Consider the following 24,277-nt stretch of genomic DNA (forward strand, 5'->3'; position numbering starts at 1 on the left):
TGTATGACTGCTTGTTTGTTCCACTGCTGGACCGTAAAATACGCCAAAGGGAAATTTTGAGAGCTCTCAGCTAATTTCTCTTTACTTCTTTCAGTGTGACACTTCCCCTTTTTCTGTTTATGAGTTCCATTTGTCCATGTTAGTTGGCTGAATTGGCAGCTGTATGCCGTGGATCACTAAGTTGTTTGATGCTGTCAGTGGAAAATACACACACACGCACACACGCGCACACACACAGTCTAACTCTATAAATCCAAGAACACTTTGATGAATGTTCTTTCATTACTCATCTTCATTATCTGCAACTATTTGGGAATCAATTAATCATTTCAGTCATTTTCAAGGAAAATGGTAAAAATATGTAGTAGTTTCTCAGGTTTCTTCTCAAATGGGAGGATTTGCTGATTCTCTTTGTCACGTATCACAGTAAACTGAATATATTTGGGCTTTTTGTTCAGACAAATTAGGACACTTGAAGCTGGTGGCTCTCAATTTATGACTTAAATCCTAAGTATTTTTTACTTAGATATCAATGATAATGAGTTCTTTCGGTAGTATATATTGAGGCTTCTCATGTGGGGCTTTCCTTCAGGATCACTTCCTTTTACTCTGCACACCTCTGCATCTAACCTGGGTTATTTCTGCCTTACTCTTTAACCTCTTGTTCCTCTATCAGGCCTCTCATAACCACACTGAGTCACAGTTTACATCATTCTATGCAGCTGCTGTCTGAATGCATGCTCTTCAGTGATCATGTAGGTGTTGAATTTCTCTAAATTTTATACTTGTGCCTTGTTGAGCGCCTGAGACCGGTGCTGCAAAGCATGAAGAATGAGGTAGGAATGGTCCTCAGAGTCGCTCAGTGCGTGGCTCACTTCTGTGGATTTGCAAGAGACTTTTTTTGTGAGACGCCATTTTTCCTGCTGGCATCTGAAAAAAACACACGTCAAGACTGCTCGGCTGTTTTGACTACAAACTAATATCACCACTGCAAAAAAATGGACTATGCTGCCTGGATATGACTGAGGCTCATGGTCGCTCTACAGATAGGTGTGCGACTCTTTTTTTACCTGTTTTTTTTCCTTTTGGTTAGATGGTAAACAGTGTTAACATGTTTTAATGGAGACGGTGTCATTCCTCATCCTGAAGTTACTTGGACTTTTATTATTACAAACCACATACATACATGTGGCAGTATCAAACTTTATCAGCGTTATCAGCTATTGATGAAGTTGAATGTTGGAATTTTCAGATGGGTTGAAACATTAATGATGATGAGACATGTTTGATTTCATAGCTGTGATTCTGTGATTCAGGGAGGAGAGATCGTCCCGTCAAAGCTGTCCTCGGTTTAGTTTAGGAGGGTTTGTTGATGCGTGGTGGCCCTCTTCTGCCTCTGAGATGTTATTACAGCAACCACTCTACCACCACACTCATTCTTGGTTTCCCACTGGGTAAATCATTTGTCTGTGGGACATTTAATGCACCGTTTGTCTGAGAATTTTTTAAATTATATTTGTTAATTTGTATAGAACAGCTGGTGTTTTGAGACAAAGCTGCTTGTTGTTATCAGGAAATCTTGCTGCAATCCCATGACTTGTTATATCAAGTGTACTTTAATTATTTTCTCTCTTTTTCATCTAGTCAACAGATTTGAGGAGAGAGAAGCAGAGCTCAAGAAGGAGTATAATGCCCTTCATCAGAGACACACTGAGGTATGCTGGTCTGGGATTAAGATATATATGTTCATCACTAGGTTGTTCATCTATGCATGTGTTCACACTGTAATGCATACTGTACACTGACTACATGTTTTGTTTTTTGTTTTTACAACACAATAACCAATGATGTGTATGGATTTTTTTTTTTTTTTTTTTTTTAGATTTTTCATAATGTACAAATTGATTCTGATTATTGACTCAGAAATGTACACTCATACATACAGTATATGGATGCACTGTGTACTACAAGTGAGCAAAGAAGCACAAGCAAAAGACAAACATGAAATCGAAGAAATGATGTTTAGAATTCAGAAACAGATTCATAAAGAGGCAAATCTGGGCAAAGGTATGAAACAACTTGTCAAGTCCTGGAAATGAACGCATGAACCAAGCATGGGGGATGCTGTAGGTGGTCTCTGAAGGAAAGTGAACATATAAAGAGGAAATGGTGAATATATAAATTAATTGATAATGACAGAAAAACAAAGGAACTGAAAAATGGAATAGAGTGGGCTGGTTGAAGAGGAATCCGAACATGACAAGTCTAAATGTGAATCTGTTTTCTGCTGAGACGTTGGTCTACCTTGGTCTGTTATTCAATATGCGTCACTAACAGATGTCCAGTGTCCAAACAAGCCTCTCAGGCTTCAGTGGTCTAACGCTGATCTGAATAATGTTGAATAGAGAAGATGAACGTAGAATAAAAGCTGTCTGGAACACACTGTAAGTACCTCACAGCTGTGTCAGGACACAGTATACTTCATATGTGAGTGACCATAGTACTGACTGATGGTAGGAGTTCTGCTGAGCAGTTACAAGTACACTGCAGTGTAGCAGCAACAAAGTCATCTTTTTTTTAATTACTTAAGAAGTACAGGCTGTCTTGAGACTTTAATGCATAAAATATGAGTGGATTTTAATTCAGCATATGAAACATGTAAATACAAAACAATTGTACATCAACAAGAAAGAACTTTTGCTCATTCCATGGCTCTCTGTGTGTTCTATACCTCAGAAAAATCAGAATCAGAATCAGAAAAAGCTTTATTGCCAAGAATGCTTTTACACATACGAGGAATTTTTTCTGGTGAAATTGGTGCATGACACATCTACTAAAATATGACACATCTACTAAAATAAGAGCATAAAAAATAACAATTTAAATATATATACCTTTCAGATGATCCACAGCTACATGGAGCACCTGGAGCGGACTAAACACCAGCATGCAGTGGCTGCACCAGAGCCCTCAGATACAGGCACAAGCACAACACCAAGAACACGGTGAGACAAGCCAACCAGAACCACAGCAGTTTGTTCCTCACTTCATGCTGTTTGTTGATTTCAAATTCAACACAGTCACTGAGATCATCCAAAGCTACATCAATAGTCAGTCCTACAAACATTAGGACTTCAAATGGGAAATTCATACCAACATAGCAGAAGCTCTGGTCTTAACCTTTGCTCTGTTTGAATATCGTATCCATTATCCCTATCAATTAACTGCAGTTCAATCAACGCAACCTCCGTCAGACCCGCTAACCCACTGTGTCCCAGATGCTTATGGAGGCTCATTTGATAGATTTGTTTCTTATTGAATTGTTTACATTTTATTTACCCACCACATGATTAGACACTTTCTGATGATTAAATATACTGAAATCGTAAAACAGAGTTCAGAACAATTAAAACGGAAACACGCAATTTGGGAAAAAAATAAACAAATTCTGGAAAACATCCATACAGATTTCATGGGCCCCAGATCAGTATAGAAAAATGTAATGTAATCAGTATCGGGAAGTCTTTATTTATTACTCAATATGAATTGGATTTCAAGGTGGACCGCTGTCTGTTACAGTGTGAGTGATGCTCCAGGTTTCACAACCCTGACTGCAGCAGTTTTAACCACTGCAAGTTTTACTTCCACACACATATCATCCCTACAGACAAGAGGCAGAAATATGTCAGGACCTGTCTCAGTAGAGAAGTCAAGCAGAGAATGAATGCAGGAAAAGGAGGAGAACTTGAGAGCTTCAGCTAAATTCTAAAATGAGAACTGTGCAAAATAAAGAGATATTGGGTGTTTGTAAATGGAGATGAATGTTCATGAGAGGATGTTGTCAATGTGGAGAAGACAAAGTACAGAAGGGAGACCATCATTATAAACAGCTGGAAGGAATTAAGCTGGAGTTGCTCGGGGCGGATAGAGGATGCTGCAGAATGTGTATACCAGGACTGTAGTTTGGCCATTTCCACATTAATCTACTTCAGTGGGATGATGAACTTTGTGTTTGTTACTCACTTGCAGAGCAGATGATGCTGCAGAGAGCCAGGAGGTTAGGTTAATATTTGTTTTTTATTCAACATTTAAGCAGAGATGCTGGTTCAGCCCTGTGTGTCCACAAGCATCAGTGTTCATCCTGTTTGATTTCTTTATCCTCCGTGATTTTTTTGACTGTATTTTGACTGATCCATTGAGAGGTCTACCCTCCTTCACAAGCATTCCATGGCTGCAGAGGAGCCCCACAGCATAATGCTGCCCTCACCACACTTCCTGGTGGGGAGGGTTTGTTTCTGCTCGGGTGCAGTGTTTGGTTTATGACAAATAAAGGGTTGAAGTTGTTTAGTACAAAGGTCAAGAGGCTCCATGTTCTCATCAGACCAGTAAACCTTCTTCCACTTACCTTATGGTAAACGCTAACCCAGATGTCATGTTTTCTTCATCTGTGGATTTTTCTTTGCCACTCTGGTAAACACCAAGGCAGCAATTGTGTATGCACACGTTGTCCCGCCTCGGCTGTTGGACCTCCTTCATTGTCTACAGGCCTCTCAGTGGCCTCCCTCAGTAGTGCCCTTCTCACCCTGAAGAGTCTGCTCTAGACAGGCTTCCAGCTGTGTCATATTCTGAGGGGCTTTCAATATCTCAGGAATTATCTTTCCTCTGATTGGTTCTCTTCAGGTATCAGATCAGTCTTTTTGGTGGGTAATATTTGTCTTCAGGGTGGAAATGTAGCATGGCTCTAGGAATGGCAGTGTTGCCTGTTGGTCATTTGGTTAGTCAACTCCTTTGGTCCAGACTGAAATATCTCGACGTACGTTAAATGCAGTTTTGTACAGACATTCTTGGTTCCAGAGTACCCCTAATGACTGTGGTGATCCCCTGACTTTTCATCAGCACTGCCATGAGGTTGATATTTTTGTCTGAGAGTGTTCGGATGCATTGCCATGAAATGGTACTGATATTCACATTCCCCACAGAATAATTTGTAATAAGTTTGGTCATTGTTTGACTTAATGATTTGACTTGATTTTAACTTGCCTAATGTCTTGGTTTATGACCAAATACCTGAAAACCTAATGACATTTCAGCCTCAGACTTGAGGCGTTTAGTGTTAATCATCAAATGTTAGCATGTTAAAATGCTAAGCAAGGATGGTGAACGTGGTGATACGTGATACCTGCTAAACATCAGGATGTTAACAATGACATTGTGGACATGTTAGCATTTAGCTCCAGTACAACATCACAGATCTGTTAGCATGACTCCAGAATTTGGTTGTCAAAAAAGTGAACATGAAACAGTCCAATTGGTATGAATAGTGTTTAGTAGAATGTCACTGTACTGTGTATTGTAATGTACCGTGGACTGAATCTGTGCTTTCAGGCAGCCCCCTGTATTTCCTAGCCCCTTACTATCCCTCCCGTTAATGCAGACACACTGCCAGCCTCTCTCCCACACACACACACACATGCACACACACTTTTTGATCAGTCTCCCTGTTTTGCAGCCAATAAGCTGCAGCCTGAGAAGAGGCATATGGAACGAGCTGCCTCAGCATCCAAAAGAGAGAGGGAGATGGGGAGAGACAGAGAGGGAGGGGTGGTGGGTGCTATCAGAGTGGGAGAGGGAGCGCGTCAGAGTGTTCTAGACTGCACAGCGGCAGCCGCGTAGCATCTCGGCAGAGGATAGGAAGAGTGAAGGAGGAAGGAAAAGAGTCACCTGCCAGAGGAGGACGCTGGGGGAAGAGGAGCTGCTGCCGCCAGCCTCTCCCTGCTCTCTGTGGATGATCCACCGCTCTGCTGTGTGTGCTGCTGCTCTGCTTTAATCACTCATTGCTGCTGAAGCCACCAGGATTACTGTTGTTGTGACTGCTGCTGGCAGATTGTTCTGCCTCTGACCTGCTCCCACTCTGTCTGCCTCACGATTGAACTGCAGTCTTCAGAGCCCAGCTAGACGGATACAGCGTCTTTGACTTTCAGTGGTTGATGTCCAACCAGAGGTCTGCCAAGGGGGATTTGGTGCTTCAGTGACCCCCACCTCATCTGCTGTCATTGTTTGTGCCCCCCAACCCTCCTGGTCCCTGTTGAGGCACTGGGCCATGATCTGGGGGGGCCATGAGCCCCGGGTGTATGCTGCTGTTTGTTTTTGGCTTTGTAGGGGGAGCGGTGGTCATCAACTCTGCTGTACTGGTCTCTCTGTCAGTGCTGCTGCTCGTTCACTACTCTGTCTCTACTGGCGGTTTACCTGCCCTGCCTTCCTTACCCTCCTTACCCAGACCCAGCAGGTATAACATGTATGCGTGTGTGTATATTAGCTAAATGTATCTTAACATGCTATAATCTGCGTCTTTGTAGCTACTGCCAGTTTTTAGCCATGCAGTTGCAGTGTTGCTGCCATGTGGGTGTGTTATACACAGACAGTATGAGACTGCACGCTAAAAGTAGGTCAAGAGAGAGATGGGAAAAACGACAGTCATACCTGGACGATTTCACCTCCTCGGATAGATCCACTTAACCACAGTTTCTAGCTGTTCATGATTATTGTCATCATTTAGTTTAGCATATTTTACTATTTGAAACAGTAGCTGAGGACTGATAGTGAACATGTGATTTTTTTTCCCTCACCCCCTCAGTTTGAATAGCATAAGTCAGCATTGGTCACTATCAGTGGCCTGCATGTGACCTCCTCCTCTCAATATGGTGGCGTGTCCATTGTTTTTGGGCTGCTGCTTTTCATTGCTGCGTGCCGGCTGCTCTTTTCACCGTGGCCGCCATTGTTGTGCTCACACTATCAAATATTTCTTTCATACCAAGTCACTGGAGTGAGAGCAGCTGCAGGTGTGTGCTTGGTCCGCCGCTCTGGATTTATTTCGATGTGTTTGTCAATATTATTGGCCAGGGCTCGTGTGAAATGCAAGTTTGAGTATGAATATCTCCATGCAAGTGTGAGCTGGTTCATGAGTTTTATCGTGAGGGTTAGAGATGATAACAGATATTTATTCTCGCTAATGTGTCCCTGCCTATGTGAGAAGTCTCTCAGCTGACCACTTTCTAATAACATATAGCAGAGTACATCATCATAGAGACAGATACAAATGAATTTGTTATTGCCTGAGCTAATTTTTGGGAGATAATGAAGTTTATGAGGCAACTGGCTTTATTTCTCTTCCCACCTCTTCACTGCCAAACTGCCTCAAGGGGGTCTTTGCTACACACCCCTGTGAAGTCTTTACTCAGACTTGTCACACAGTTTGTTTTGTCTGACTGATTACATTACATAACGCTGATCTACTTCCACTGCACTGAAAAATGAACAAACTAAAATGCAGACTGAAAAAGATTAACAACCTGCCCATTTAATTTAGCAAAAGTAAATGAAATGTATAATGTGGCATCTAAGTGACTTCAGGTTTCCTGCAGTACTGCAGTTACACAAAACTTAATTCATCACTTCACAATATACACAATATATGTGACTTTCTCTGTAGGAACCTCCTCACAACATGGAGACAGAGAGTCAAAACATCCAAACTAATGAGAACATGTCCAACTGCTTTATATAGTGTAACATTGCTCCCACTTTCTATCACCCTGTATAAATCCCATCTCCCCTCTCTTTTGCACCATGCTGTTGTAGGAACTGCTTTCCTTGCTCAGGGTCTCCTTTGCAACCAAAGGAATTCTTTGCGTTTCAGTCAGTTGGACAGTCCAGCACTTTGGTCTAGACAGAAATATGTGAACAGTTATTGGACAGATTGTCACAGAATTTGTTACAAATATCCATTTTACCCACAGTTAATAGTTAATGACTTTGTTGATCCATGTTTGTCACCAGCAGGTCAAATTCAGTCACATATTTCAACAAGATGGATTGGCACAAAATGTTGTGCAACTATTCATTGTTCCCAGATCATGTATTCTACTAATACTGGTGATCCCCCGACTTTTCCTCCATTGCCCTCATGAAGTTAACATTTGCAGTTTAAATAAAATATCCTGATCACCATAGGCTAGATTGCCACAACATTTAGTGCGCACATTCATATTACCTTTGGGATAAATTCAAATAACTTTAACAAACAAATTTCACTTTGTTCAATACTTTGGTTTATGACTAAATAACAGCAAACTAATGTCATTCCAATCATCCTCAGCAGTACTTAGTATTGACTGCTGTTTAGCAGATGTTAGCATGTTGACACACTAAACTAAGATGATGAACTTGGAAAGCATTATACCTGCAAAAACATGTTAGCCTGGAGATGTTAGCATTTAGCTCAAAGCACTGATGTGCCTGAGTACAGCCTCACAGCTACTCTGATAACATAAGACTGACTTGACCAACAGGCCAATCTCAAACACTTGTTTATTCCTTTGTTTCAGAATTGCCATTTTTTCTTTTGAATTATCCTTCCTTCCATTAATCTGTGTGTTCAGGAAGGAGCGTCCCATCTCCATGGGCATATTCCAACTTCCTGGGACAGATGGTATGACCCCTGATCTCCAGAGGGAACCTGTGGACACCCCTTCTGAGCCATGGAGGTTCAACAACCTCAGCCATCCACGGTCCAACACCAGCCTCAAGGTATGATACACACACACACACACACACACACACACACACACAGTGTGAATGAATGTAAAAGAAAGGCTTCTTTATATCATTAGATCACTAGTTGTAAAGTGTAAAGTTGAAGTCTGATGTTGGCTTGTGGAGCTTCCCACGAATCAGACTGGTGACATCATCCCCAGCACCCCTGAAAGCGGTTGTGGAAACAAAATGCAAACACTTGATGCCAGCAAACACCAAAAAGAGTACATTTCTATTCCAAGAGAGCCGATTGTTCAGTGTGTCCAGAATTTTTAGCAGCGTGTGTGTGTGTGTGTGTGTGTGTGTGTGTGTGTGTGTGTGTGTGTGTGTGTGTGTGTGTGTGTGTGTGTGTGTGTGTGTGTGTAACTGGGTGGCTTGGAGCCCAGCAAGCAGAGGAAGTGGTACCATTCGGGGGCCTGCCTCAAACCTCAAGGCAGGGTGGAAAGGACAGAGTGTCTTCACATTGTTGCTGTTGGAAACCATGCTGCAAGCTAGGCCTCGTCATGAATATGAATGACCACCTAATAAGTATTCATTTGCTGTTATTTCTCTAGTACAGGAAATTGTTGAGAATTGGAAAGTGGTTTGCGTTTTGGTAACCTTTACAATGACTCATTAACAGGACTTTTGTTTCGTAACTGGCGGAGCTTAGGTGGTTGACAAATCTTCAACTGCTTTTATGCACCTCACCCTGAGTTCTGGAGTACAATAGCAGTGTCACAGTACATCTTTCTCACTCAGCTTCTACGCTTATACACACTAACACACACACACACACAAAAAGTCTGACCAGGCACCCCCAGTGCAGATACACAGCAGCGCCTTTGTGTTATGTCCTCTGACTTGACATTTCCCAAAGATTTACAGTTAATGATCCCTTCCATGCCATCTCACCGTGGGAAGGGGAGTGTGTGTGTGTGTGTGTGTGTGTGTGTGTGTCCTTTTTTTTTTTTTTTTTTTGAGGGTCAGGGAAGAGCCATTATCAGCAGAATAGCAGCGGAGGGAAGCTTTCCCCCTATTGGCTGCCCAGTGCAGCAATACAGGCACACAAGAGATGTGAAAGAAAATACTCCCATCAGTGCAGAGAGGGACACATAGTTGGGAATGCATGGAAGAGAAAACAATAGTATGGAGAAAGTGGAATTCTCTCTCACTCAATGTCTATGGAAGCTCTAAAGTCTCCTCTTCCCCCTTGGTCTGATTTCAAGGTGACCTAGCGATCCGTATAGATGCTTTGTTGTCCTGATTGATTCTTTTCCATCAGGCACGGTGCTATTTATAGAGCTGAAGCCACTGGTATTAACGGATCAGAACAATGCAGGGTTAGAAATTCTGCACGCTACATAGGGCTGCTGAGAGCCAATGAAACCCGAGTGTTTGGTTGGTACTGTAAATCCAATTCATTTTCATTCATCTACACTGCAAGCCTTTGCCAACCAGGTCACCTTGTGTATAAATACTGCTCACTACACGGTTCACTCCCACACAACTTTGTTTTATTGTCTTGGACACATTCTGATCAGTTCTAATGGAACACCCTTTTATGTCTGTCATATCACCTTAGTTTAGTTTCTTTTTTTGCTTGAATTCTTTTCAAATAATGAATGTTAGGAAATAATAATGAGCAAGGTCTTTAATATCCCTCAGTCTGAGGAACAGTTCTCCCCAGTCAGAGTGGAAGGTGAAAGTTCGCAGGAGAATATGCCCAATCAGGAGGCTGATCAGGAGCAGGTAGACCTGTCTGTCACTCGTGTAGAAACTAACCACTGCAAACCAAACTTATCCTTTTATAGTAGCTTTAGTAGCTAGCTGTGTTGCAGACTTAACTGTGGTGTGATGGCTGTACCTCATATCTAACTGAAACTGCATGATGCTCACCTGCTGAACCAGTTAAACTTTTTGTGTCTTCAGATTGATTGTTTTTAAAGCATCAGAAGAAGTTGTTTGACCCTTTTCAGAGCACAAATTTTGGCTAGTCATAGCAGGAAAACACATGCAATTGATAACTGCATTCAGACCAGAGCTACTGTCTTTTTGGGACAGTTGATGCAGCTTAGCCAAAATGTGTTTAATCCGTGCTTCTCGTGCTGTGACGAATCAAAATGTCTGCTGTGAAAAGGTCTATTTGAGGTGATTTAGCAGCTCTTTACACTGTCAGGGTTTACATGCATATCTTGAGACTGTCTGTTAAACACAGTTGTGGTTGTCAATTGCCAGAATGGATATGATTTTATGAAAGATGGACTGTCCTGGTTGCATGTTGTGGTTTGGTTAGTGTTTGTGTTGAGTTGTAGCTGCATGGCAAGGTGCACACTTTCACACAGTTGGTGCTGACATCATTTTTGGCTTCATTTTATTTAAACAAAAGGAATATAGAGTCATATGCTAATGTATCTTCAGAAAGAGTCTTCAGAGTTTGAAGAATCATAACTCAAGGGCAGCTCACTAGCATTTTCCTGAGCGCACAATTGAATTTGCTCAGTCGTCATCATGTGACCTAACTATGGAACTTCAGTCATGGTTGACAGCTCTGGAAAAAAAACTAGTAAGTAGTCTTTGAGTTAAAATTGTGTTAGTTAACAAACAACGACCTCTTCAGAGTTTTTCTTTAGCTGACTTTGAGAATGGAATGATGCCGTTCTTGATACTTGTGGCTTGAGCACACTTTTGTGTTGTTGTGATTGTTTTATATGGTTGTATGGGGCGGCTGTGGCTCAGGAGGGGCTCAGGGGGTCAGTGGTTTGGCAGTTAACATGTCAAAGTGTCCTTGGGCAAGATACTGAACCCTAAAACTGTCCCTGATGCTGTGTGTGTGTGTGAATTCATATGTATGTCGCCAAATGACTAATTGTTATATACACGAGTCTGCTGCCTTTACAGCTAAAAATGCAGAAGGTTCATAATGTTGAATAAATAAACATGTTGAGTTAATGAAGGTCATAGTTTAACTTTTTTTGTTTGTTTGCCTTATTGTCCCCTAACTCACTTTTTTCCCCCCTCCCCCTCCATCTTAAGGATGAATTGTCCAGTGCGACTCGTGGAGGCTCCAAGCACGGTACTTCAGCCAACCAGGGAAGTGTCTCCAGAAGTGGATCCAAATCCAACACCACCATGTCCTCTCAGGGCGGTGCCTCTAAGTCAAGCACCCCCTCATCTACATCTGCTAACTCACAGTCCTCCACACCACTATCTCCTCATGATGGAGCGTCCACTGGAGTGAGTCCTGTCTCCACTGTCGGGAGTGGGTCTGCCTCTGCCACACCCCTGTCTACTGCTGCTTCCGATGTTGCCATGGAGTCTGTGGACACGCCCCTGAAGGAACAGGAAGTTTCAGACGGGCTCAACAAGAACCTGGACAGGAACAGTGGGAAACCAGAGAGCAGTAAGAACATTGCAGCGGTGCAAGAAGGACAGCAGGGCCAGCTTGGAGATGATGGTCAGGACTCTACACCCCGCAAAGATGATGGTACAACAGTTAAAGCACCTTGTCTATGATGTTTACACAAGACTAGGGACTTTACAGGACTATAATGTTAACTACCTGCTGTTAGGTGTGCTCATTCTATTTTTTTGTGTCTCTGCTCTTTGTTCTAGATGGGGCAGACAACCTGGAGAAGTCGGAGGTGCAGGCCATCATTGAGTCCACTCCTGAACTGGACATGGATCTTGACGGCTGCAGAGGAACAAGGTAGAGGACTGATGATTAGATTTGTTCTCATTATTACACTAAAATGAGCAGCAGTTAACATCTATGTCTTTCAGTGTTGTTGTTAACATAATACCAAGTAGTTTTTGAGCATACCCCTGCCTTTAAGAAATCTGTATCCTCTGTCAGAACTGCTTGCCTGGTGGTTGATTTATTTTGGAAACCCCCTCCCCCAAACATTTTTTCAACATTGAATTTGGAGGGGGCGGTGGGGCTGCATCCACTCGATAATCTGACATTTACAACTGCTTCACACAGCAGTTGGCCAGCTGCACAGGCACAAGAAAGTAAGCAGAGTTCCGCTTCTCTCTCTAGCTCTTGTTTTTCTTTCCTGCGGTTGAAAGCTCCAGAACGGCTACTGAATAGATGCTGTTGTCAGATTGTTCTGTCAGCAGCTGTTTCAAAGGTCAGGAATGAAATTCCAGTCTCAACCACCAATATATCATTTTGTTGATAGGTTTTTATCAAACTTTACTTGAGGGGTAAATAGGGCATTAGTTGGGGCCCATCGTCAGCTGCAGATTAGGTGAGTGTTAGCTATGTTAGTACGTAGAAAAATTAACTATGGTGTACATGTTCATATAATGAAGCAATATGTCACAGATTGTGACGTGGCACATTAATGTGTTACTAATCATTTTTGGAAATCCATTTCCTCCCTCTGCCTTGTCTGTCCATCCAGCACTCCAACTAAAGGTGGCATAGAGAATCTAGCATTTGACCGGAACACAGACTCCCTGTTTGAGGAGCTGTCATCTGCAGGAAACGACCTGATAGGAGATGTGGACGAAGGAGCCGACCTGCTGGGTAAGAAACCTCATGTTCTCATGATGTCATATTAGAATCTCATCATAGTCTACTTTTACCAACAATTCTCTTCCCCTGTCGTATTCTCTGGATTGTTTTTTCTTGGGCTGCTGGGCTTTATCATCCTTACAGATGAGTTTTCTGGTGTGTATCAATAAATCTCCCCCAGATCTCTTTATCAGCTCCTTGTTCTCAGCGTTTGTGTCCCTGATTCTGTGTTCAATTTCAGTTCACTCCGTGACTTTCTTATGAATGTGGAGCATAGATTAGAGTGGTGCTATTGTGTTGTGAAGGAGCAGTAATATGATAGACCACAGATGTTCAAAAATGAGACCATTTCACTTCTCATAAACCTCTTCCATCATCTCTTGCATGACTCTCAGACTACAACTTTCTAGGTAAGACTATGAGAGCAGTGTGTCAGTGTGTATGATAGAAAACTTGTTTTCACATTATGGGCTGTCATTTTCAGGTATGGGGCGGGAAGTCGAACATCTCATCCATGAGAACACCCAGCTGCTGGAAACCAAGTTAGTCCTCATTATAACTAGTGAAGAGTTCATTTCTGTTTTTAAAACCATTTACATTGAAATAATGATATAAACACTAAATTAAAACCTGAACCCTAAAGCAACTATATCACCATTGTTACATTAGTATCTTTATACTGTATACACCTGTTTATCCTCATATTAAAGATTGATATTGATAATGAGCTAAAATGAGCTAATTGATGAATACATGAAAACAGATATATTCGTCTGCAGTACATTGTTGAGAAACAGAACAGTACTGCCACCTTGTGTTTAGTGTAGATAATACATTAGAATGGATGTTTATATACATGTGTATTTGTTTGCAGAAATGCTTTGAATGTGGTGAAAAATGACCTGATCGCACGCATGGATGAACTGTCTTGTGAGAAGGAGGGCCTGCGAGGTGAGCTGGATGCTGTCACTCAGGCCAAGACCAAACTGGAAGAGAGGAACAAAGAATTAGAAGAGGAACTCAAGAAGTGAGTTGTTTTTGAAAGCCCACCGGTCTACATGTTGCATTTGAGTTTACACTGTATAAAGACGATGGCTAAAGACTTTGTATGCTGGCTTGCAGGATTCGATCAGAGCTTGAGGACGCTAAACAGAAGGTCAAGAATGACAATGAGGATGATGTAAGTCCCTCATATTTATGTCTGAGTGTGTGATACACCCGTATGGAAGAGAGGATCGTACCTAAATGTTAAATCTGTTTTAAGTATCTCGAAATATGACCATTTCCATTGCAATAATCCTTTATTGTTCCATGTAAAAAGCTTCATAGCATTCATATTGCTCCACTGATTTTAGGTAAAAGGGCAGTATGAACATGTGTCATGTATAATCTGCATGTTTTGAATAGTGGTGGTTCAGTGGTGTCATGGTGGTGTTGTGCCTGCAGAGCGATGTGCCGACAGCACAGAGGAAGCGCTTCACCAGGGTGGAGATGGCCAGAGTCCTGATGGAGAGGAACCAGTATAAGGAAAGGCTGATGGAGCTGCAGGAGGCTGTCAGATGGACAGAGATGATCCGGTGAGACGGGAGGCAGCAGGATTGTGGTCCAGTAATAAGATTTGATTGCACCACCCATAAGTAGAATCAGATAAAACAAGCTTGTTGTTGAGGTCAGTTCAGATAGAGTGAAAAGTCAATGTGCTTAGTTACCTAGAGATAATAAGAAAAGCTTATTAAGATAGTTCATGTAGAAAGTTTTTTAGAAACAGCAAAAAGACATAGAACACAACCCCTTGTAGTGGTTTTTCTTCTTCAGCAAAACCATCTGTGTCCAAGTGTCAGTAGTACAGACACCCGCATGCAGAGAGCATATCAAGCAGACAGCAGCCAAGATTTCTTTGCTGCTGTGTTTCCAGCTCACAGAACAGCGTTAATTAGCTACTGCTGAGTAAATCTGATTTCCCTTTTCTTCTGCATAATTTGCGTAATTACTGTCTGTACATGACTGCGATTTGATCATGAAGTGCTGCTACGGTTGAGTACAATTCCCCGGCCTCCTTGCCTTGATCCTTGACACGCACATACACATAAGGCATCCACAAAGGGAAATTACAAAGCTACGCTCTACGAAGAAAACTGGCTGAGTGTGGTTTGATGTTTCAAGTAGAAACGGAGGAACTGAAAGTAAAATCCTATTTCAAGCATTCATTTTAATTCAAAGTGAATTGTTTCTCTCAGGGCTTCAAAAGAGAACCCAGCTCTTCCAGAGAAGAAGAAATCCAGCCTCTGGCAGTTGTAAGCTCCTCTTTTCTTTTCACTTCAGCTCTGAGATTCCACAGTGAGACGACTGTGTTGTTTCTGTGTTTCATTTTGCTTTTCTTTTGTATTCCATGTTGTATGGTTGTTTTCTCCAGGATGTAGGTAAATCGTTGACATGTTAATGGTGTCTATGGTGACTTGGCTTGACTTTGACAACAAACTCTGAACAGAGGAGAGCCATCCAGCAAGCAATGGCTCTGATCTCTGATCTGAGTTGCTTCGCTGGAACATTTGTCTTTAATTGTTTATTAAAAGTTGAATATCAAGCGTGACAGAAGTGTCTGAGAGAACTTAAGTTGGGAGGAAGTGCTTGTTTGCTCACGAAGGAACTAAATCTGGAAGACTAACTTTATTATCTGATCCGCATGTGGCTCTCCTTTGTTGACTGTCATAAGGAATGTGTTTGGGTTGGACTGAAGGAGGACATTCTATGGGGAAGGTTTTTGGCCACAGCACTGGGGCAGATGTGTGCAGAAGAGAAGCAAAATCTGATAAATCCACCATCTCTCCTGCCCTGTTTCTGTGTGTCCCTCTTTATTCTGCCTGATGTTGTGATGTCTGTGTGCAGGAGGTGTGTTGGGAGGGTTGCTATGGAGATGGGAGGGAAGACAGGAATATGGGTGGAATGTGTTGGTCAAAGCAAATATGCTTATAGATAGAGAAAAGTTACAGACTTGAAGTATCTGCTATAAAAGTATTCATTAGAAACATGCTAAATATGTGTTGCCATACAGTGTATAAGCTGTCAGGTGCAGTGTGATCAATGCAGTGTACTGTAGAGTGAGGGGGGGGGATGAAACGTGTTTCTGTCCAGGCCTGTTGTGTTCTGTGTTGTTGACTAACGTCCTAGTCAGTGCACAATATTAACCCCGCACTCCCGCACTCCCGCACTCCTGCAGTCCAGTACTTTGGGAGGACAGCTGCTCTAATACTTGTTTGGGATACAGGTCAATGGGATCTTGACAAGTTAACAGGAACATGCACATCAATGTGTGATTGCTACCTGTATGAAAGCCGGCATGGCGTGTTGGCATGGGAGAGGAACATTTTTACCCTTAAATGTTGAGCCCTACCTTTGCTGCTGAAGCTACTGCTTGTGTCCACCCCTCTATACGTTTGTTCTGTGTGCTTTCTTTTTCTCTTTCCTTTCCACTTCCCCACCCTTACACCTCCAGTTTCAGCCGTTTGTTCAGCTCGTCGGGCGGGGCGGCGAAGAAACCGGCGGTGGAGGCCCCGGTGAACGTCAAGTACAACGCACCCACCTCTCAGATTCAGCCGTCCGTCAAGAAGAAGAGCAGCACCCTGCAGCAGCTACCAAGTGACAAGAGTAAAGCCTTTGATTTCCTCAATGAGGAGTAAGTCGCTCACTGAAAACATGTGATACTTTCTTATATTTATCCTGACGCATCGAAATAGCAGGGCTGTGCTGAGCTTGTGTCCTACAGAGTATTTTGCGAGTGAAGCGTAGTGACCAAACAATAACATTCCCTTAATATTATGGATCAAAATGCTTATGTCTTATCCCATTTCTGTCCGTTTGTCCCTGTTGATGGATGATATGATATGAACTCCTGGTCCAGTCCTGACTAATAATGCTCATAATCAGTCAAGACAAATACACATATTGGAAGCACTGAAGTGCAGCATGATTTGCTGTCACTGCAATATTACCACACGTGGGTCCATGCACAACCCCTATCCCAAAAAAGTTGTGAGGCTCTGTTAAACCTATATAAAACAGAATATGCTAATTTGCTAGACTTTAGACTTTAGACTGCTTCATTATTGATCCCAATCTGGGAAATTGTTTCGTTGCAGTAGCAATGAACAAAAAACATACAGACGACCATAAAATATATATACAAGAATTAAAAAAAGTAAACAAAAAAGTGCCGAAAAATATATACAGAAAAGTAGCAGTGCATACAAGATAAAACAAAATGTAAATGTAAATATACTGTAAATATAAATAAATGTTGTGCAGTATTGCAGTAGTGCAGATAAAACATAAAGTATTGGGGTTGTGAGGTTGATGGATTAACTTTTTAAGTAGCTATTGTACAGTGTGATGGCTCGTGACAGGAATGATTTCTTGAAGCGGTCCTTGTGACAGCGGAGCTGGAGCAGTCTTGGTCTATTGCTAATCCCTTTTGCTAATCCTTTTTGACATATAGTCAATTTGAAATGGTGCAAAGACTCATCAACTTCATTGATTTTTGTAAATATATGCTCATTCTGAACTTGATGCAGCAACACATTTCAAACAAGTTGGTAGAGGAGCAATGAAAGACTGGCAAAGTTGTGGAATGTTTATAAAATTCTGCATTCTGTATTTAATGTAATGTGTCACACAGTGTCCCAACTTTTTTGGAATCGGGGTCATAGCACTGATGATGGTGATGCAGGATGGCATCATTAAAACTTTGCAATGAATGTCAGTGAAGACTTTTTAGAGTGTGTAACTTAATGGTAACAGCTTTTGTCAGCGTGAACACAAACAGGACTAGAACTAAAAGACAACAATCATTTTTTATGGACCAAATGATGCAAACTATAGGTGTGAAAGTCCCCCTCAAAACATTGCTCACACTATCTATCAAAGTTACTTTTATTTTAGTAGAAAACTTAACTGCCCAAGAGTAGACATGTGTCAGAGTGCTGTTTTCATGTCTCACAGAGTGGCAGCCAATAGCGTCGTGTCCAGGCGAGAACAGAAGAGAGCTCAGTATCAGCAGGTCAAAGCGCACGTCCAGAAGGAGGACGGCAGAGTGCAGGCTTACGGCTGGAGTCTGCCTAAGAAACACAAAGTAAGGAGATGACTGATCTGGGCCTCTTCAGATGATGGTGCAGCTATGGTGATGAAAGTTAGACCAGAAATGAGCAATGGTGCTGTTTTTTGTTTTCCAGGCCAATGGTGGTCAGGCAGAGAGTAAAATGAAGAATCTACCTGTTCCTGTCTTCCTCAGACCACTGGATGAGAAGGATGCTTCTATGAAGGTATTGCCTCCAGCTCGTTGGCGCTACATCTTGTTAGCTTTCTTCCTCAACATTAAATACACACCTTTAAACTGCTAAACTTCTAACGGCTATGGGAAGACTAATGTATGTTTGACTGGAGCTGCTCATAGCCCGGTATTAGCCAGATGCTAATGACATTGCTGTTGAATAGATTACTTTAATGTTAAAATATTTTAAATAAAACATTCGTGTTCTTTACTAAATGTCATATGATAGCTCGCGGATAGCACATGTAATGATAACATAGAAACAATGACCCATCCCACCTTGATGGCTTTCATGTATTTTGTGACAGGAGTGCACTGATAATATCTCATACATATCTCATTGCATTTGACTGCTGTGACTGTGTCTTCAGCTGTGGTGTGCTGCTGGTGTGAACCTCTCCGGAGGGAAAACCAGAGACGGCGGCTCCATCGTAGGAGCCAGTGTGTTCTACAGTGACGTGCCTCTACCAGAAAGCCCGAAAAGGAAAATAGGATCTCAGAGCAGCCTGGATAAACTGGATCACGAACTCAAGGTACACACACACACACACACACACACACACACACACACACACACAGACAGACACACACACAGATTCTACTTGATTTATCGCCATGTGTTCCATCCCACGAGGACACGAGGTACCTGTAGCTACAAAGCACGTACTAACACACAATGTTTCATGCTCTGCTTTTGTCTGTTGTTGCAGGAGCAGCAGAAGGAGTTGCGGCAGCAGGAAGAGTTGTCGTCACTGGTTTGGATCTGCACCAGCACCCAGTCCACCACTAAAGCTGTTGTCATTGACGCCAACCAGCCTGGACACATCCTGGAGAGCTTCTTTGTGTGCAACGCCCATGTCCTCTGCATCGCCAGTGTACCAGGTCAGCAGATGAATACATGTCCACATAGAGAAAGAGAGGATTTTATTAGTGACATCTGTATGCAAAGAACTCGTTTGACATTCAGTGGCCCATAGAGGAATCACATCAATCACAAGGAACAGCATGTTTTCTCATTTATGTTTATATATGCATGTTTTTATTTAGGTGCGAGAGAGACAGACTACCCAGCCGGTGAGGAAGTGGCTCCAAACTCTGAGACTGTACCAGCAGGAGATGGCAGCTCACAATCAACCAACAGCAGCTCAGCTGGTGGTGACGGTGTGCTGGGAGGCATCACTGTTGTCGGCTGTGAAGCTGAGGGAGCAGCAGCTGTCCCTCAGACAGCAGTCAGTCCAGCAACAGACGGAGAAACTGGTGAGAGATCTTTGCTGTTTGATCCCTTTTTCACCTCACATTAGTACACATTCTTGGTGATCAGGGCCCGAATTTATCAAACACCTCAGAATCACTGGACAGATCAGGCTGAAAAACACTCCTGCCTACTTGCGTACCTATGATGTGATAACTGACAGTTCTAAGCAACCTAAGAAGTAAGAGACAAGACAATCTTTAGTGAGGGACGGACAAAATCTGTAATCCGTGCGTCAACATATTGTATATACCACACCATGACACCATGAATATTAAGAGAGAGATTATCCTCTGTACAGAATCCAGACCAGCAGAGGAAGCCACAGAGGCGACAGAGGCCAGTGCAGGGCCTGCTGACCAAAAAGAGAGCCTGAGGGGAGCCTACACCGAACACGTGTTCACTGATCCGCTGGGAGCTCAGCAGACTGCAGAGGCTCTTGCCAACTACTCTCAGAGGTAACATCAGGAGGCCCATTACCCAGCACAGCGTCATTACAAGTCAGTCCCTCCAGTAAAACTGCCAGTTTCATCAGGACAGCCATAAACAAACCCACTGAGCAACGACGTGAAATCCCTGTAAAGCCTTTTACTGTTTGGTCATGAAACCGAGGTACATGTTTGTGTGATGGTAAATTATTATTGCACTGCATTATCCTGCAAGCCAAGCTGGTTGGCTGTGTGTGTTTTACTGTTAGTTACCACTTATTCTCTGAAAAATAGGTTGGAGCAGTGTTTCAGGCTTAGAGCTAGATCTGAATTCCTCTTAGTTTGCTTATTTATTGACTGTGTTGTGTTGTTATTCAGTTTGGTGGTAGGTCGAATTGTGCAAACGCAGCAGCTCTAATAACGCTTTGTTACCTCTGATGACCAGGGAGAGTGACCTGTTGAAGGATGGAGTGAGCTCAAACCCTGATGCAGAGGAGCAGGACCTGATGAGAGAAGAGGCTCAGAAGATGAGCAGTGTTCTGCCCACCATGTGGCTGGGCGCACAGAACGGATGGTAAGCTTTGAATGCTTGTTTGTGTTTGCCCAGCACACTTCTGTGGGCCAGAATTAAAGAAATCTGCGTTTCTGATTCTAGCGTGTACGTCCACTCGTCTGTGGCTCAGTGGAAGAAGTGTCTCCATTCTATAAAGCTGAAGGACTCTGTGCTCGGCATAGTGTAAGTACATACATGCAAAGAAATGATGGATGTCAGTTCTCTTTTTCTCTTTCATGCTGCTACTTCTTTGAGTGTGTAACAGGTGGTTTTAGATTTTTACTTTTGTTTCTCTCCCACAGGCATGTGAAAGGCCGTGTACTGGTGGGTCTCTCTGATGGCACTTTAGCCATTTTCCACAGAGGAGTAGGTGAGGGACACACACTTCTCCATATGAACAAGTGAAATCTACCTGATGTGGGGTTTCTCTGTAAATCTGACCATATATCTTGACTTCTGTTTGCGTCAGATGGACAGTGGGACCTGACCAACTACCACCTGTTAGACTTGGGGAGACCACACCACTCCATCCGCTGCATGACTGTGGTGCACGATAAGGTGTGGTGTGGCTACAGGAACAAGATCTGTGTGGTGCAGCCCAAAGCCATGAAGATAGAGGTATAATAAGACTTCGCCCACACTCATTAACTTTAATACAAATGAGTTTGTTCAGTTTTCAGTTTAGAATTCTGCACAGGCATGAAACCGACACCCAAACCTGACCTGTACGTACATCTTTCAAACCAGACCCAACTGAACCTGTCTGAACTTCAGCTCATAGTGCTTCCACAATTCAGCGTCCCTCCCTGAATCATGTGGGATTCAGTTTTTGCTTTATTTAAAACTTTACTGACTGCTAGCTTTCCATGCTAATACAAGGCACCAGCTTTGTTCTGTGTGTCTTTCAGCTTCCCAACAGGCATTTTGTATCTACCTGCAGCACATGACATGCAGCGATGCAGGCGATTGGCAGTCAGAGTTAGAGAGAGAATACTGTCATTCAGTGAACTCTGGCTCAGTTAGAAAGGTCAATTAAAAACCAAAAGTACTCAGAATGATTTCTTCACGTGTTTGAGGCAGAAAGGATTTTGTCATGTGATAGTAATTTTGCCCTCGAGCCATGGGATGTCTTTCCTGCACTCCTCTTACACTTTCTCATATCTCCATGTTCTCTCCCCCTGTGCAGAAGTCATTTGACGCCCACCCCCGTAAAGACAGCCAGGTACGTCAGCTGGCCTGGGACGGCGATGGTATCTGGGTGTCCATCAGACTGGATTCCACTCTCAGGCTGTTCCACGCTCACACCTTCCAGCACCTTCAGGATGTCGACATCGAGCCCTACGTCAGCAAAATGCTGGGTCAGTTCACTCTTTTTTTTTTTTTAACAGGATTTGTGTGAGTATGCATTCTCTGTGAAGCACAAAAACACTTGTGAGGAGCTGACAGACTTTCATTTGTGACTCAGCTTTTTCTACCTTTTTCTCAGGTACGGGGAAACTCGGCTTCTCATTTGTGAGGATCACAGCTCTCATGGTGTCATGTAGTCGCCTGTGGATCGGCACTGGAAATGGAGTCATCATCTCCATCCCTCTGACAGAGAGTGAGTTTACATTGAGATATATATACATATTAGTTCTTCATTACATTTAGATGCTCTGCATTTTGTAGTTGTGATTACATTTTTTCAGCCATGCATCTCTGAGTGCATCCACACACTCAAAATGAATACTGAATTTTTGTTTGTGTATATGAATTCAACAAGAGCATCACAGAGTGACCTCATCTGAGTAATGAAACAAAGTGCATTCTAAGTGTCTTGAAGGTGGACTGGAGCGTGGACTGTTCTGATTTGCGTCCTCCATTTCTGTCTCTCTCTCTCTCACGGCAGCCGTTCCATCAGCCGCCAATAAGGTAACCAAGGCAACAGGTAACCAGCCGGGAAGTGCAGTCCGTGTCTACAGTGATGACAGCAGTGACAAAGTGACAGCCGGGACATTTGTTCCATACTGCTCCATGGCTCACGCTCAGCTCTGTTTCCATGGCCACAGAGATGCTGTCAAGTTCTTCACAGCTGTCCCAGGTAAACAAACCAGGCCGCATGCTCCGGCGTGTGACCTTTTTATTTCTGTTATGTCTTAACTCTGTGGTTAAACTCTTTGGATTTTATCAAATACTTTGGATGTATCAAATCTCTCCTTTGTTAGATGTTATTTTTTCATTAAAAAAGTTGTGAAATGTCGTTGCCTTTTAGTTGCTGCTGCTGTACTCTTGTGATATGCAAAACTATTTTTGTGTAATAGCAAATGGCTCGCAGCAGACCGTCTATACTTAATGTGTAGAAAATGTAAAAAACCTGTTTGCTTCTGATATTAAGGAATGCAGATTAAAACCCAGTGAGCCACAGAGTTGACGTCTCATTTAAATGAGTCTGCTGCAGGAGGTCTGGAGCAGAAAAACACAATCTGTACTTGTTTGGTGTTATTTACAGTTTGTGGCTCTGTGCTCTCAGGTCACACAGTTCCATCTGCGTCCTGTGGAGGAGAGGCAGCAGGTGACAAGGCGACAGATGCCGCAACTCAGGAAGGAACCAAGTCCATGTTGGTGATGAGTGGAGGCGAAGGCTACATCGACTTTAGGATGGGTGAGTTTGCTACATGCAGCAGATAAAAACGTCATTGTCATCACTGCGGCAGATCTAGAGTCAAATGAGATGTCTCTTTGTACAGGTGATGAGGATGGCGATGCAGAGGAAGGTGACGACCCTCCCATGAAACTGCAGCCCTTCCTGGCTAAAGCCGAGCGTAGCCACCTCATCGTGTGGCAGGTCGTGAGCGGCGAGGACTGAACTCTGGCCTCAGGATGCCCGAGGCCTGATTTGCCTTCTCTCTCAACTCCTCTGCCGTGGAGGAGGAGTCAGCTCTCCTCCACAGGCACGAGTTTAATCAGCACTTTTTCTTCCTCAAACCTGAACAAACAATGAAACAAGCAAAAGCTGCTCCGAGAGCTTACTCAGTGGTAAACAGGACTGGAGTAGTGCAAACTCATTCACACAAACTGCATGTCATTGTTTTATTATTAGTCATTTTCTCTTATTTGTTCTATTTTTAAATTTTTTTATTTGATGGATTTGAATTTCAATCTGTTATAATGCCTCTCTCTCTTTTAATATTATTTGAGCTAAAGCTGTTCTTGGACACAGAACTTTGAACATTTTTTGTTATATTTGCGCAGCAAATACGATGAGTTTTCCTTCACTCGGTTCAGTTATTGTGTGCCCTTGCTGGACTCGACCTGATGCTAAATCTGTTGGTTGAAAAACAAAATAATCACCTGTGAGCTCCCCTGTTGCCCTTCAATAACGTAAGACTGGGGCAAGCATGTGGGAGCCAGTCATATGATTTCTGATATCCTTTGTGATGTTTTTCATCCTTTGAGAACTCGGCTTTTGATTGTATGCAAGATGAATTTAATTGATCGCTTGTTGTCTCTAGATCAGGATTTGTTCAAGTTGAATGCAATACATTAGATTCATCTGGCTAGTATGTGTTTGAGCAGAGGATGGCCCCGTATTTATCTTAATATTCAAGATGTAACAATGGTAACCCAGTTAACGCTTCTCATGCATCAC

General features: G+C 42.8%; 1 protein-coding gene across 6 annotated transcripts in view; it reads left to right on the forward strand.

Annotated features, from left to right (window-relative positions):
- The window catches only part of spag9b (sperm associated antigen 9b), a 34,821-nt gene extending 10,863 nt beyond the window's left edge, over positions 1 to 23,958 (forward strand). Inside the window, exons 3-30 of one of the 6 annotated variants that reach the window (XM_076759391.1) lie at positions 1,645 to 1,715; positions 2,902 to 3,005; positions 8,439 to 8,586; positions 11,608 to 12,058; positions 12,187 to 12,280; positions 12,981 to 13,105; positions 13,238 to 13,249; positions 13,578 to 13,635; positions 13,968 to 14,120; positions 14,216 to 14,273; positions 14,540 to 14,670; positions 15,331 to 15,387; positions 16,587 to 16,766; positions 18,089 to 18,218; positions 18,319 to 18,408; positions 18,788 to 18,949; positions 19,127 to 19,298; positions 19,464 to 19,673; positions 19,970 to 20,126; positions 20,542 to 20,670; positions 20,752 to 20,832; positions 20,952 to 21,019; positions 21,119 to 21,267; positions 21,836 to 22,007; positions 22,136 to 22,249; positions 22,538 to 22,729; positions 23,159 to 23,290; positions 23,376 to 23,958. In XM_076759391.1, the coding sequence (XP_076615506.1) occupies positions 1,645 to 1,715; positions 2,902 to 3,005; positions 8,439 to 8,586; positions 11,608 to 12,058; positions 12,187 to 12,280; positions 12,981 to 13,105; positions 13,238 to 13,249; positions 13,578 to 13,635; positions 13,968 to 14,120; positions 14,216 to 14,273; positions 14,540 to 14,670; positions 15,331 to 15,387; positions 16,587 to 16,766; positions 18,089 to 18,218; positions 18,319 to 18,408; positions 18,788 to 18,949; positions 19,127 to 19,298; positions 19,464 to 19,673; positions 19,970 to 20,126; positions 20,542 to 20,670; positions 20,752 to 20,832; positions 20,952 to 21,019; positions 21,119 to 21,267; positions 21,836 to 22,007; positions 22,136 to 22,249; positions 22,538 to 22,729; positions 23,159 to 23,290; positions 23,376 to 23,494 (3,719 nt within the window). In that variant the 3' untranslated portion in view covers positions 23,495 to 23,958. Of the gene's footprint in view, positions 1 to 1,644; positions 1,716 to 2,901; positions 3,006 to 5,638; positions 6,287 to 8,438; positions 8,587 to 11,607; positions 12,059 to 12,186; positions 12,281 to 12,980; positions 13,106 to 13,237; positions 13,250 to 13,488; positions 13,504 to 13,577; positions 13,636 to 13,967; positions 14,121 to 14,215; positions 14,274 to 14,539; positions 14,671 to 15,330; positions 15,388 to 16,586; positions 16,767 to 18,088; positions 18,219 to 18,318; positions 18,409 to 18,787; positions 18,950 to 19,126; positions 19,299 to 19,463; positions 19,674 to 19,969; positions 20,127 to 20,541; positions 20,671 to 20,751; positions 20,833 to 20,951; positions 21,020 to 21,118; positions 21,268 to 21,835; positions 22,008 to 22,135; positions 22,250 to 22,537; positions 22,730 to 23,158; positions 23,291 to 23,375 lie in introns of those variants that run through there. The other 5 variants (XM_076759390.1, XM_076759392.1, XM_076759396.1 and 2 more) reach the window with 5 other exon arrangements.
- Positions 23,959 to 24,277: the final 319 nt, after the last annotated feature.

The sequence above is a fragment of the Chaetodon auriga genome, chromosome 20 (genome assembly GCF_051107435.1).
Source record: "Chaetodon auriga isolate fChaAug3 chromosome 20, fChaAug3.hap1, whole genome shotgun sequence".
In the NCBI taxonomy this organism is placed as follows: domain Eukaryota; kingdom Metazoa; phylum Chordata; class Actinopteri; order Chaetodontiformes; family Chaetodontidae; genus Chaetodon; species Chaetodon auriga.